Below are 14,192 nucleotides of genomic sequence, written 5' to 3'. Positions count from 1 at the left end.
TATCGGCTAAACGAATTGTTTACTCGAAAGAGCGTCGAGGCTCATGAGTGCGTTCGCAACAAATTCACGTATTCAGAGTTCGCCTCTAAACGACTTGAGGAAAGTTTTTGATATGCAGGAAACATTGTTGTCAACCAGTTTGACAGGTGCAATGAGATGTTTGAGGTTCGTGAAATGTGAGACAGTTCTATATACACTGTTAATCTTGCGCAATGACATTGCGGTTGTGGCCATTTCCAGGTCGAACGACTTCCATGTCGCCACGTTTTTTCATATTGCGCTAACCAGCGTCTTGATTGCCAAGTATATGTACATGACGTGTACAAGATGTTCAAAATTTGCAAGGTCTACAGAGGCGAGTTTATTTCGATGGGTGACCCATCTACGTGGTCTAAATATGATAGAACAAAGGTGAACGCCAATTGGACATTGAGGTGCACGACTAAAGGACGACCAAAGTCAACCCGCTACTTCAATGAGATGGATTCACGGGATATGCATGCTCCTCGCTAGTGTATTGTATGTGGACGAAAGGGACGTAGTCGTAGTCGATATCCTCAGCATGCAGGTCCAAGCTCTGTCGGAGGACAATAGTAATTAACTTTCTCGTATATTTTTCACTTTTTTATGCAACATTTTTACGTATTTATGCATTTTAACTTCTGTATATAACTTTTTTATATATTTAAGCATGTGTACTTTCTTATGTAACTTTTTTACGTATTTAAGTATGTGCAATTTTTTATGTATGCGTTAAAATAAAACATAATGGAACTTACAATAATAAAGATGAGAATAAAAAGAAACGTCCAAAGATAAAATCACACGTACAATATAAAAAGCAAGAATGAAAAGGACCGTCCAGAGATAAATCGGAAACCGATGCTATTGGCCATAAGCCAAAACCTAAAACTGTTGCTCATATGCTGATACTTAAAACTGTTGCTCATAGTCAAGGTTATTAAATTCTATGTTGCTCGTGAGGGAGATTTGGTTGCTAAGGTCCAGGTGGTGGCGGGGGTTGCACCTGTGGTTCATTAACCTCAGGTTCTACATGTGCAACTTTATCTAACAACCGTAGGTGATTCCCGTATCGCTGTGTGTACCACTCATAGTAGACCGAAAGAGGTTGAAAGTCGACAATCTCATCCCCTATTTACAGTGTATTATAGTGGTCAAAATTCTACATGTTAACCCAAACTCTGTTCCTTTCGCTACAGTCATGGTTCTGTATTCGTCAACCGCTTACAACAAGCATCATCAATCTGGAATGGTTCCTCCGGTCGAAGTTGTACAAACCCGAATTGGTGTCTTACTCGGTCTGTTGGATGCCATTCTATACACTTAAATGACACTAATGGAGACTTTTCGGAGCACACTACCAAATTAAGGATAAGCCCTCAGAAACCACCACTCCCATATATAGTCGCCATATAAACTGGACATCAATAAACACGACAACAATAAGCTAAATTATTAGACATAATAAACTTCTTAACAGAAATTGTTAAAACATATGTCATTGACTCCCATGACATCTAGCTTTTGCCTAAAGTGTGCTATAGACCTTCGTGTATATCTCGTTAGCCGGCGCCAATGACTCCATCTAAATAAGTTTAGAATGGCTATAATAAACATAATAATAATAATAATAATAATAATAATAATAATAATAATAATAATAATATTAACAATCGTAAAAATAATAATGACGATAATCATTACCGTCGCGCAATTGGAACAACAACAATGGGAAGCTCATTACGAGGAACAGATGCTAAAAAGGGCATACGCTCCCACGCCAAAACAAAAGCAAAATAAGAGAATCATCCATCTCTTTACAGTTATATTGCGATACATGACACAACGCCTTGTTCAGATGTGCCAAACTAGCTGCTCCTAACTGTAGGGTCGAATGCGGTAAAAATTTCAGAATAAGTAAAAACTTCGAGTTTACAGAATTTGCCGACTTGTCTGAAAACACAATTATTCCAAGCAAGCAGAATATGTGAGTCCGAACATACCGCTCAATTGACTCATGTGTGTCTAACGGTTTGATATCTTTGTTTCGCCGAACCATGCAAGGTTTACCTTCCCCAATACGTGATCGTCCGGACCGGGCGGCCTACCAAACTAAGCAATTCTCCACCAAGAACTCATGACTGCTGTCCGTTCTGCCTGTTATGGACACCCTATTAACCAGAAGGCCAAGTATATGTGTGACATCTTCTAGTGTCACAGTCACTTCATCAATTGGAAGGTGAAACGTGTGTGTTTCATGCCTCTATCGCTCCATCAAAACACTCAACAGTGCAGAATGTCCTCTTATTTCGCCTGTTCACAAAAAAAAGTGATGCAACCCAGTTGATATTAAAACCGCTATGGCTATCTCATTATAAATTTTTGGCAGATCAAATTTTTTGGGCAATAAATTTCTAAAAGCCTACAAAATGAAAAATAATAATTATTATATTAGCACTATTAAACTAATGTTAACAGTGTTAATAATAATAATAATAATAATAATAATAATAATAATAATAATAATAATAATAATAATAATAATTAATATATAAAATACTCATAATAATAAGAATATATTAATAATAATATAATAATAATTATTATTAATAATAATAATTAATAATAATAATAACAGTAACAGTAATAATAATAATAATAGTTAATAATAATAAAAATATATTAATAATATATTGTTTATAATATGCTAAGAATAATAATAATATATTAACAATAATAACTCATGATTAAGAATATATTAATAATTAATAATATATTAATAATTAATAATAATATAAAATATTAATAATATTAACTAATAATTAAGAATATATTAATATTATATTAATAATATATTATTATTAAATTATTCAAAATAATAATATATTAGTAATGATAACAGTAACTGTAATAATAATAATAATAATAATAATAATAATAATAATAATAATAATAATAATAATAATAATAATAACATTCTGTAATAGTAATAATAAAATAACACCGAAACCGTATAATAATAATAATAATAATAATAATAATAATAATAATAATAATAATAATAAAACTAACAGTTAAATTATATACCAAAAATCTACTAATAACAACAAAAATAAGTAAACTTATTTATAATTAAAATACAAAAAAAAATATTTATTCATTAGGGATGCTAAATATTCAATAATATCTTTTTGAAGTAATATAAAATCACAAATCATTTTTTTATTAATTTTATTCCTCACTTATTCATGTTTCTTCCTCTTCGTGAGTCTTCTTCTTCCTTCCTTCCTTCCGAGCAAAACACAAAACAATGTACTCCTCACCTACCTTCACAATCAAACGCGAAACGCAATATAAAGACCCCTTCTCCTTCCTTCACATACACGTGTCAAACATGTAGGTTTCCTCCCTACAAAATGCAGGACACGCTTTACTCTGATAACCTGCCAAACACAGGTCACGTTTGGCGTCTTCCAACGCAGTCAAAGTGCAGGTTTGGTCTGCATGCAAGAGATAGGAGACACGTTTTGAAATCTAGTTACATCTCCCTGTAAAATGCATGTTGCGTTTTGCAACCAATTTCTTTTTCTTTTTTCCTTCCCTGCCAAACGTGAATTGCATTTTGCAGGTATGTAAATTTGCAGATCCACATCTATACATAATACACCATGCACCAATATATTTGAATTACACCATTTTTTACTCTATTATTAAATTAATTTTTGGATCATAGTCTATATGGGACATTATTTTTCTTTTGGTAGATAGATGAGAAATAGTTAGCTGCCTGTTTATTTCATAAAAAATAATGATAACAAATGAAAATATTGTTGACACATCTAATCAAATTAGCAATGTAGAACACCATTCACTGAAAAAACTTACTATTCCATAAATATGTGTCAAAAATAAAATTCCCATTTAATATAAAAAAATTTAAAACTTAAAAGTATTTTGACTGGGGAAAAAAATAAGAGACCTAAAACTCGTATATATTTCATCTAGGCATGTGCGCTTAACCTGATGTTTATTGTTAGACCAGGATCATACAATCTTTAGTATTACTTATCAAACAAGTGAAAACAATACTATGTCTATCATTGTTGATTCCAATAATTAACAGTTTTCCCATCACAATCAATATTACGTTGGCTTGGCAGGGACAAGAAACAAAAATCGTAGTAGTTTATTTTCAGATGGAAAAATACTTGCCAAAAAATAAAAATGTAGAAGTGCTATGTTTCTAGTTTCCAGCTTATTATGCAATAGATTAGTTATCAACTTATTATTCCATCCAGCAGAGGAATGTTACTTCTCTTATGGCTTTCTAGAGTATATGTCCAGGTATATCCTCACCTCATTATTGCAAATGAGGAGTATCATGGATAATCAAGTTAGAAGTTCAAAGGTGAAAACCTGTTCAACAGCTCAAGTGTTGTTGGCTACTTGGCCTTCCATTATAACGTGCAGTAATATGAATCTATTAATAATGGTTCACACTTTTAGGGCAGAAAAGAAACATGAACATGACTAAAGTACACACTGTATGCTTAAGCATGGAATGCCTAAAACTCGTGCAATGCTGATGATTGCAGATTTAAAGCACAAGGATATGCTGACAACCGAGGATGTAAAACACGACAGACAACTCTATAAAAATCAGATTGATATTTCAATTATAATCAGTGAAAATAGTTTCCAACAAGTACCCAGACAAAATGATAATATCTCCGGTTCTGCACATGTTTCAGAGGGGACTTCATATCATCATCAGATAGAGCTCGTTATACCTCACACAAACAAGTGCTTAAATTCTCCATTTGCAAGCTGACAAAGCTTATTGTAGCTGAACATATCTGTGAACAGGAGACAAAAAGATCACAAGCCATAGTTTCACCTACTTAGGAATTCAAACCGAAATGAAACATTTAGAAGCTGAAGGAAAAAATAAATAGCATCATTCATACTCCAAGCACAAACCAATATGAGAACCAACTTGCGAAATGGAATGTGAAGAGTAAAACATACCAATCACATTGCCAAAATTGGTCCATATCTCAGCTCGAATGGATCTATCATTGTCAACAATGCCAATAACTTCAACAAAATTTGTAAGAGGTGCAGGTGGGGGTGGTCCTTTCACAACTAGCTGCTTCTCATCTGTTGATTTTCCAATGACAACGCCCCCCTCGGATCGCACAACCTGCATCACAGCCCGAACCCTCCTTCCAACATAAAACTGCAAGAGTTCTGCATTGACAAAAACTGCAGGATTTGATGTGTCCATATTCTGCAAAAGGAAAAAAAAAAGAAAAACGTATGCATAAACTACTATTTCTAACTATGAAAGATTCAAGTGCTGAAAAAACCAACCATAAAAGAACCAAACACACAATCATCAACACCACCATCTGCATCAAACTAACCCCCAACCAACACCACCATTACCAATAGCAACCACCCTTGGCGCTAACCCTCTTCTTCCTTTCTCTCTAGCTATCTCTCTTCCTCTTCTCTCTATTGCATCTCTACCCAACCACCACCACCACCATCAACAATAGTTTTATATTGAAAGTAGTGAAAGCAAATAGCAGCAAAGAGACAACACTCACTGCATGCCGGTACATTGCATCAAACAAAAATAACCTTCTCAAGTTAACAAACAAGGAAGATTGTTACTTTTGCAGTCACCAACTCACCATAGCTATCACTGCCATAACTCATCATCAACAGGGGGAAAGATGCAAATAGATTTTCCTCTTCACTTCTTTCACTCAATTTAAATTTTCTTTCCAATAAAGGTTACACAATGGTTCTGATATCCAAATGAATCCATTAAAAAGGGGAAATAATCTCAACATCATTTATGGAAAGTCTACAATCATGGATTGCATTGGATTATACTGATGATACATAAACTCAGCATAAAGAAATGTAACCAATAAATCGAATCAATAGCTTTGCCAATGTTTGAATTCCATCTCAGACTACACAATAAAAATTATTATCATCATTTACAGCTTTAAAAATAGCTCTTTATTGAGCGGAGGAGATGCGATAAAGCAAGGAGGAAGAGGGTTGAGGCCGGTGGTTGCTATTGTTGATGGTGGTGGTTGTTGGGGGTTATGAGTTTGATTGGAGAGGGGGGTGTTGATGATGGTGATAGTGGGAGGGCTGTGGAGGCGGAGAAAAGAGAATGGGTATGTGGCTGGTAGTGGTAGTAATGTTAACCGGGAGTTAAAACCCGGTTAACATTTTGATTACTTTCTTCTATTAGTTTCTTTCTTTTATGGGTAGTTTTGTGAGCATTTGAATCTTTTATGATTAGAAATAGTAATTTACTGAATAATTATTTAAAAACTTTATTAAAGAAAAACAAGCTATATAGCATGAATATACTAATACTGTCTTGTTTATTTTATCTTACAACCAAATGAAACAGATGATTTTTCATCACAAAAATGCTATCTTATAAACCCTAGCTCAAACTCAAGTACCCTTCAATTATGTAAAACTAATTTCGAAACTAAACTATCTCTTAGAGTGTAAGGTAGTTAGCACTAGAGAAGCATATTTGGATACAATTCTTATAAGGGAGAGAACACCAGCTTTAGACTCGAGAAAATTTGTAATTATACAAGAATCACAAACTATAGTAAAGTGTTTTGATTTAAAAAAATAAGCTAGTTAGTTACGGATTATACTATTGTTGTTCAATATCACTAAAAAGAACTAAATAGCAAGAGATGCAGCAAAAGATACAATCTATATTGATTATTTACATAGCATATAGGTTTCTCAGTACGAAAATTGGGGATAGGTGAGCTTAGCAACACTAATTATAGAAATTAATAGCACCGCAAATGAACTGATCCATAAGGAATTGAGATTTTGCGGTTATTTTGAGAATGCAAACAGGATACGATTATTTAATCGAGAATTCGTAAACGCGGGAAAATAGAGTTGAGCTTAATAATGCGGATTTACAAAATTATTTAGAATTTAGTGTAAGGTTACAGAAGAATGCGAAGAGAGAATTGAACAGAAAAAGTTACCTTGCGTGAATGGCTTGGTTGCTGCAAAACAGAGCGGAACGCAAAAATGAGAAGAAGAAGAAGAAGAATAGAATAGGGAGCGCGGGTTCATCAATCTTTCTTTGGGCCTAACATGGGCTCGGTATTATATACACTTCCCATTCCCATTAAGAAAATCATGTCCAAAATAAAAAACACTAAAAATATTTTATAATAATGAATTTCTTTTATTAGCATATCAAAATTAATATATTATTAATAAATGTCCAATATTTAAGTTTAATGAGGGCAAACACCACAATCTATATTTGCAGGTATCTAATCCGGTCATACCGGCGACCCAACACATAACAAATAAGGTCGAATTTGGATACCAAACAAACCCTACTCATCTAGCCTACATAGTTTTTTTTTACTTTCTAAATGTATTTATTTTTTATTTTATATTTTTTATTTATTATTAAAATAAATAAATAATTTTAAATATAATAAATATATAATTATAAATATTGAGTTAAATAGAATAACTTTGTGTTATTAGCATTATTCTTCTTTTAAACTATTAATTATTCTAAAAATTAAATAAATATAATCATATGTGACAAAGAAAAACATATAATTAAAGAAGAAACAATAATAATAATAAAAAATTATATATTTAATGCATTAAATATATAATTTTAAATATATAATTATGATGAAATGAATAAAAATTTGAATAATTTTTGTCTTTTACGCAAATACTTAGTACTACTAAACTACTAATTTAATTTACTAACTATACATAAATAATATTTAATATTTTGAAATATGAAAAGACTAAATATTTTGTTTGAATAAAAAAAATTTATTTTCCAATATGGTCGAATAAGACCGGATTGAGGAATTTAGATGGTGGATATGATTAAATTTGAATTAAAACCTTACTCTGATATATATCCATTGTCATTCTCTTCTTTTTTTTTCATGATAATTTTTAATTCAACAGGTTAAAGACTAATCTGTTGTGAATCTAAGTTTCATATAAAAATTTATCATTAGTCAATAAATTAATACATACATAAAACAAAATTTAATCTTCTAATATTTATTTAAAACTTGCTCAAGCACACTAAATTGCCACCCTTAAATTTGGACATAATTTAGGTCTTAACTAACCATCGCCAAGAGTTTTTGGCACAATTTAACCTTAAATTAACTAACTTTTGGCGCTCAGGACAGTAAATATCTCTTTTATTGCATTTTTGTAATTACATGAGTTAATATTTAAAATGACCTCTAAAATTTGAAGACAGACTTAATTTAACCTTCGAAATTTCAATTGACTCAATTTGAACCCCCAAATTTAAATAAGTGACTCACGTTAGTCTTTCTGTTAATCTCCGTTAGCGTTCAAATAAGCGTGCCATTAACAAAGATTAACAGAAGGACTAACGTGAGTCACTTATTTAAATTTGGAAGTTCAAATTAAGTCAATTGAAATTTTGAGGATCAAATTAAGTCTGTCTTTAAATTTTAGAAATCATTTTGAATATTAACTTCAATTACGTGGATACTTTTTTAGAAAGCAACTAGTTTAATTTTTATTACATATACAATTTCAACGGTTTCACTCGTTTTTTTGTTTTATTATTGATGAAAAAAGCAGCTCAACTATCATTAAATATAGCAAAAAAATTCAGAGTTGGAGGAGAACAACTAAGCTCTTACAATAACAACATTCCATTCTAAAAATCTTTTCTATAGGGGATTCTTATCATTCAAACCCCTATACTTTTCACCACCGGCAACAAAAAAAATGGTCTGTATTTTCGACACCTTCTTTTGGCTCAACAGAAAAGGGAATTTTTGACGTTGTCTCTTAATAGATGTTTGCAACTTCTTTTTAATAATTTTGTACTAATTAAAATAGAATACCATGGTATTTATCATTCATTTATAAAAAAATATATAAATTTTACAATAGTTATAATCAAATTTTTTAATATTACATGCGTATGAAAATAAAATGTAAAAATTCTTAATTTTAAAGTTTAATCTAATAAACTTAGAATGTATATTTGAAATTAGAAATCACATTTTTTTTTCTCAACTTCATTCAGCAGTTTCTATTCATAATAAGTTAATCATCAACTTATTTAGACAAGTTAATTATATGCTTCATGTAATTTAAATAAAATTGTCTATAATGATATCAAAATACATGCTATATAAACAAAAATATCACATATAACAATAATTGGTCAAATAAAATTATTAACATGGTAATTAACATTATAATTTTAAAAACATCATACTAATTTAATTGTTAATATTAATGAAGAAAAAAAAATAGTCAAATAGTTCACATTTTTTCATAATAACTGTTATACCCTAAAATAAAAAGTACCTAGATTAACTGAATATATTTACACTTTTACATGGACCATATTAATAGAAATTTCATTCATCACTTCTATTATTTTAATTCTCCACAACTTGCAAAAATTTTTTCAATTGGGCCGAATTTTATGCTCGTTCTTTCTATTCTTGTTTTTCAAAACATTCATTCTATTGGATGATGAGACTCGTAAATTCCAACCATTTCTTCTTCCCTTTGAAATTAACAAAGGAACAAAAAGATCAATTGGTATAAAACCCTATAAAATATAAATATTCAAAATTTGGGTGAAACGTAAAATCTAGTGGAATAATAAAGAATAGTCAGAAGCATTCGTAGAATCCGTGAAAAGCCTTCTATGTTGCATTAAAAATGTTATTGTGAGTATGTATATCACTACATGCAATCAAGTAGTGATATACATACTCACAATAACATCTCTAATGCAAACTCTAATAGCATGGTCAAGAATGATATAAATTAATCATACAACGCATAACTAAGACTTCACACAAAGTGGTAGAACAAAAAGAAGCAAGTATAAAGATCCGTTCTCTTTATTCTCTTCCACTTCCAGTAGCATCCTCGATTTTATGCATTTGTTCTTTTCAATGGTCACTTGGGAGAAAATATTGAAGAGTTCTTGTATTTTAGATATAGAATACGTTCTATACACAAAAAATAGTAGAATTCTTGGGCTGCATATAGAGCTATTGGTCTCTCTCCCTTTGTTTGGTGTTTGACATAAAATATAGGAAAATATTTAGGTATGGCAGTTACTTTATTGGAAGTGTGAAATTTCAATCATGTGATCCGTTGAGATGTAAAATAAAATAGGAAAATTATCACTACGCCATAGTATTTTTATGGAACTTCAATGTTCTTTGTACCATTAAGTTGTAGGTAAATTTATTTGTCTTGTAGTTTTTTATAAAATGACGAATATAACTTTTTAATAAAGAAGGAAAAAAAAATAAAAACAGTAACTTTAAAAATGATTCTACAAATAAATGTTAAAATGAAAGGCCACGGTGAATTTAAGAGATCATTTGATATGTAGTTTTTTTTAAAGTGGTTGAAAAAAAATATTGTATAAAAAATTTTAAAAGTTAATATATTTTTCTTAATTTTTGTCTAATTTTTAAATTAATATTATCTAATTTTTTTCTCTTTTATAAGGTATTAATAGATCAAAATTATTTAGTGGGTGGACAAGGTGTAAAACATTTTTTTATTATATATTTGAAAATTAAAAAAAAAACTCTTATTCTTTGGAATATTATTTTTTATTTTTCGGTATGTGCAAAAAAAAGTAAAAGCATATATGACGGTTTGAATATTAATTTTTAATGTTTTAAGTCAATTATTGATTTATACTTTGAGATATATATATATATATATATATATATATATATATATATATATATATATATATATATCAATTAATATAAAAATTTCGCATTTTTAATAATGTGATAGTAACATCGGCAAGAAAACCCCTTATTTTTTTTTATGTATTTCTCTTGTACATAATATATTTATTAATTTATAATTATTAATGTTACTAATATTTAGTATAGGTACAGGACTTTTTTATTGAAATGTGCATGAAAACATGTTTAATTCTCATTATACGCACGGTTTGAAATTCTTCCTTAAATACGTACAGCCAATTCGCAAGAGCCAATCACGAAATAGAAATAGGAGCCATCTCAAGAATAATGGCCACCAAAATGAAATCTGCCGTCTGACACAACTCATTTCTAGTGCATCAGCCATGAAATGGTGGACTTTAGGTATGATGCACACGAAATGGCTTTATATTGTTAACACATGTGCATGCATAATGTCTTATATTTACAAAAATTTAACTTCAATTCAATTTAAAAGCGTAGGGGGCACCAAATGCAAGTATTGAGTTTTGAATCACTAAATGTGTGTTTGGATTATAGTTTGTAAACAGGAGTTTGCATAAAATTAATTTTGTAAATTTGATTTTGATAAAAAATAAGTTTATGTTAAAGTGATTTATGTTTGGTAATTTTGTATCAAAATTGATTATAGTAAAATAAATGTTGTTTGACTTATACCATTTAAAATTATTTTTAGATAAAAATTACTAAACTAAACATCAATTTAAATAATTTTTTATATTATCCTATTATTTTAATTTAGATATTTAAATAGATCTTATTAGTTAATTTTATAATAAAATTAATATTTACTTACTAAAATAAAAAGAACATATAAAAATAGACAAAATATATTTTTAAATAAAAATTAAAAAATATAAATTTTATGTAAAAGAATATTTAATTACATTTTTTAAGTATTAACGTAAGAATGTTATTTTAGTATTTTTGTATATCGCACTTTTATTATAGGACTCTCAATAATCTTATTCTTAATATTAATTTGGAATCTAACGTTTATGATTTTATTATTATCTATGATTAATTTTTTATTTAATTTATTTTTTTAATGGAATCATAATTTATATTATAAAAAATTACACTAAAACATAGTATAGGAGAATTACAATTATAAAAGAGAATACTAAAAATAATAAAAAAATTAAATATTTATTTTGTAGTAATTGAAAAAAATCTGAAAGTTTTTGATAATCTTTTTATATAGTATATTTTTAGTATTTGTAGTACTCTTTTTTAGTATGTTATAATTTTTTACTATTATTATTAATTTTTTGTTTAATTTACTTTACCCAATAGAATCAATAAATCATATTATAAAAAGATAATAACAAATATAATACACAAAAATTACAATTATAAAAGTGTATAAGGTCAAACAAATAATTAAAAAAAGTATAAATAATAAATAAAAAATTTTATTAAATATTTTAAATATATAATTATATTTTTTATTAAATTTTTACTTTTGATTTTATATAAAAAAATTATTTTTTGTTTGACTCTGTTAATAATTTTAGTCTAATCTTTTTTTATTAAACATTTCTGAAAATATATATTTGTGAATGTAACGGAGGCATATAAAACTGATATATTTATTTGTTTTCTTAAACCCACTAAGAACTTACAAATTCCCCAATAAACAATACAGAAAAATTTAGAAAAACAAATGGTGGCATGCCATCAAATTATTAAACATAGAGACCAAACCTCCCCCATAGATTGTGCCTTGTGAATTAAGAAACTCATCCTATATTGATTATATGCTATATTATATTATTTATTATTTATATTATTAATAAACCTTCCATATAAAGTAGCACGTGTGAGTTATACCTGAGGTTCACCATTTTGTTTGTATGCGTCATACCTGAGATCCACAATTTCGTGGCTGATACACTAGAAATGGATTGTGTCAGATAATAGACTTCATTTTGTGGCCACCATTCTTGAGATGGTTCTTATTTCTATTTTATGGTTGACCTTTGCGAATTGGCTGTGCGTATTTAAGGAAGAGTTTGAAACCGTATGTATAATGGAAATTAAACATTTTTTCATGCACATTTTTGTAAAAAAACCATAAGTACAGAATATATTAATATATATTATAATGTGTATATTATTTTTATTATATGTTTTATATAAATAGTTAATTTAGTAAATAATTATTAATATATATATAGTATAAGGAGACATTTTATTCTTGATTGTTATTAATATAGTTTTGAACATTACCTAAAAATAATAATTCATAAGGAGGTATATATTGTTGCTATATAGTAAAAATATTTATTTACAAATATTAATTCATACGATGATACATAAATATTATTCAAGTGTTATTATTTTAAAATTGTAATGGGACATATTTACTGAATTTATATATTATGCTCTTGTGTGAATTATGTTAAATTTTATAATTTATTTTATTGTATAATTATCCGTTAAATTTTATAAATAAGAATCTAATTAAGACACACAAAAAATACACTTTAGTAATTAATTTTCAATATAACCTACTTAATAAGAATAATTCAAACAAAGTATTTTTGTCATTTTATATATTTTCACAATTTCAATTTATATAAAAATAGTTTTATTTACAATTCAAGATTTATATACAGTAATGATCAGATTTTAGTTACTATATTATAATTAATTTTTTTATTTTTGTACAAATAATACATAAATAAATAGTGAGTTAATTTTGATAATTTTAAATTGATAATGTCCCTCTTTTAAAAAAAATTGATAATATCTCTAATTCATATATATAAGTATATTACTTTTAATGTAAAATACATTGTTATTGAATTTTCATCAAATTAGACTAACATTATAATTTTAAAGATAATTCTTAAATATTTTTTTATTAAGTAAGAAATGTTATATTTTTTGTCAATTAAATAAATTTTAGTTTTTTATTATTATATTTTATATTAATGCTTTAAATTGAGAGTTTAAAATTTACTAAGATTTAGGGCCGGATTTAAAACTTAGGATTGAAAGTTTAGGATTTAGAATTCAAAAATTAAGATTTATAATTTATAGCATTTAAAGAGCATTGCACTCTACTTTTTTCCAGAATACAATAGCATTATTTTAATTAGAATACTCTAAATATTTTTTTCAAAAAAATAATCTAATAAATATACATTACAAACTAAATTCAAGTACGTATGAAATTATTACTCAGTTATTTTATCTATTTTCATTCATATATATTTATGTCATTTATAATATTTACACAATATTAATTTCCTATTCAAATTTTTTAATGATTTATTAACATATACCTTAAATATTTTAACAGTATCATGAAAAAAA

At 27.8% G+C, this 14,192-nt stretch overlaps 1 protein-coding gene across 2 annotated transcripts; it reads right to left on the bottom strand.

Annotated features, from left to right (window-relative positions):
* Positions 1-4,440: 4,440 nt before the first annotated feature.
* Positions 4,441-7,254, bottom strand: LOC112696701 (replication protein A 14 kDa subunit B). 2 transcript variants are annotated; one of them, XM_025749535.3, is made up of 3 exons: positions 7,077-7,254; positions 5,050-5,311; positions 4,441-4,877 (listed from the first exon to the last, which is right to left on the bottom strand). In XM_025749535.3, the coding sequence occupies exons 2-3, from the start codon at positions 5,306-5,308 to the stop codon at positions 4,813-4,815; spliced, it is 324 nt and encodes a 107-aa protein (XP_025605320.1). In that variant the 5' UTR covers positions 5,309-5,311; positions 7,077-7,254; the 3' UTR covers positions 4,441-4,812. The 2 variants fall into 2 exon arrangements, with proteins under 2 accessions (XP_025605320.1, XP_025605319.1); XM_025749534.3 differs by having other exon boundaries at positions 5,050-5,271; positions 7,077-7,239.
* Positions 7,255-14,192: the final 6,938 nt, after the last annotated feature.

Source organism: Arachis hypogaea, chromosome 6 (genome assembly GCF_003086295.3).
Source record: "Arachis hypogaea cultivar Tifrunner chromosome 6, arahy.Tifrunner.gnm2.J5K5, whole genome shotgun sequence".
NCBI classification, from domain to species: domain Eukaryota; kingdom Viridiplantae; phylum Streptophyta; class Magnoliopsida; order Fabales; family Fabaceae; genus Arachis; species Arachis hypogaea.
Note: the sequence above shows the minus strand (reverse complement) of the source record. Positions and strands in the feature narration are given on the sequence as shown.

Coding starts and splice junctions, on each gene's coding strand:
- LOC112696701 (XM_025749534.3), bottom strand. CDS start 7,167: ATGAACCCGCGCTCCCTATTCTATTCTTCTTCTTCTTCTTCTCATTTT. Junction 5,272..7,076: donor AACCAAGCCATTCACGCAAG/GTAACTTTTTCT, acceptor TTGTCAATGCAG/AACTCTTGCAGTTTTATGTT. Junction 4,878..5,049: donor CAATTTTGGCAATGTGATTG/GTATGTTTTACT, acceptor TCCTGTTCACAG/ATATGTTCAGCTACAATAAG.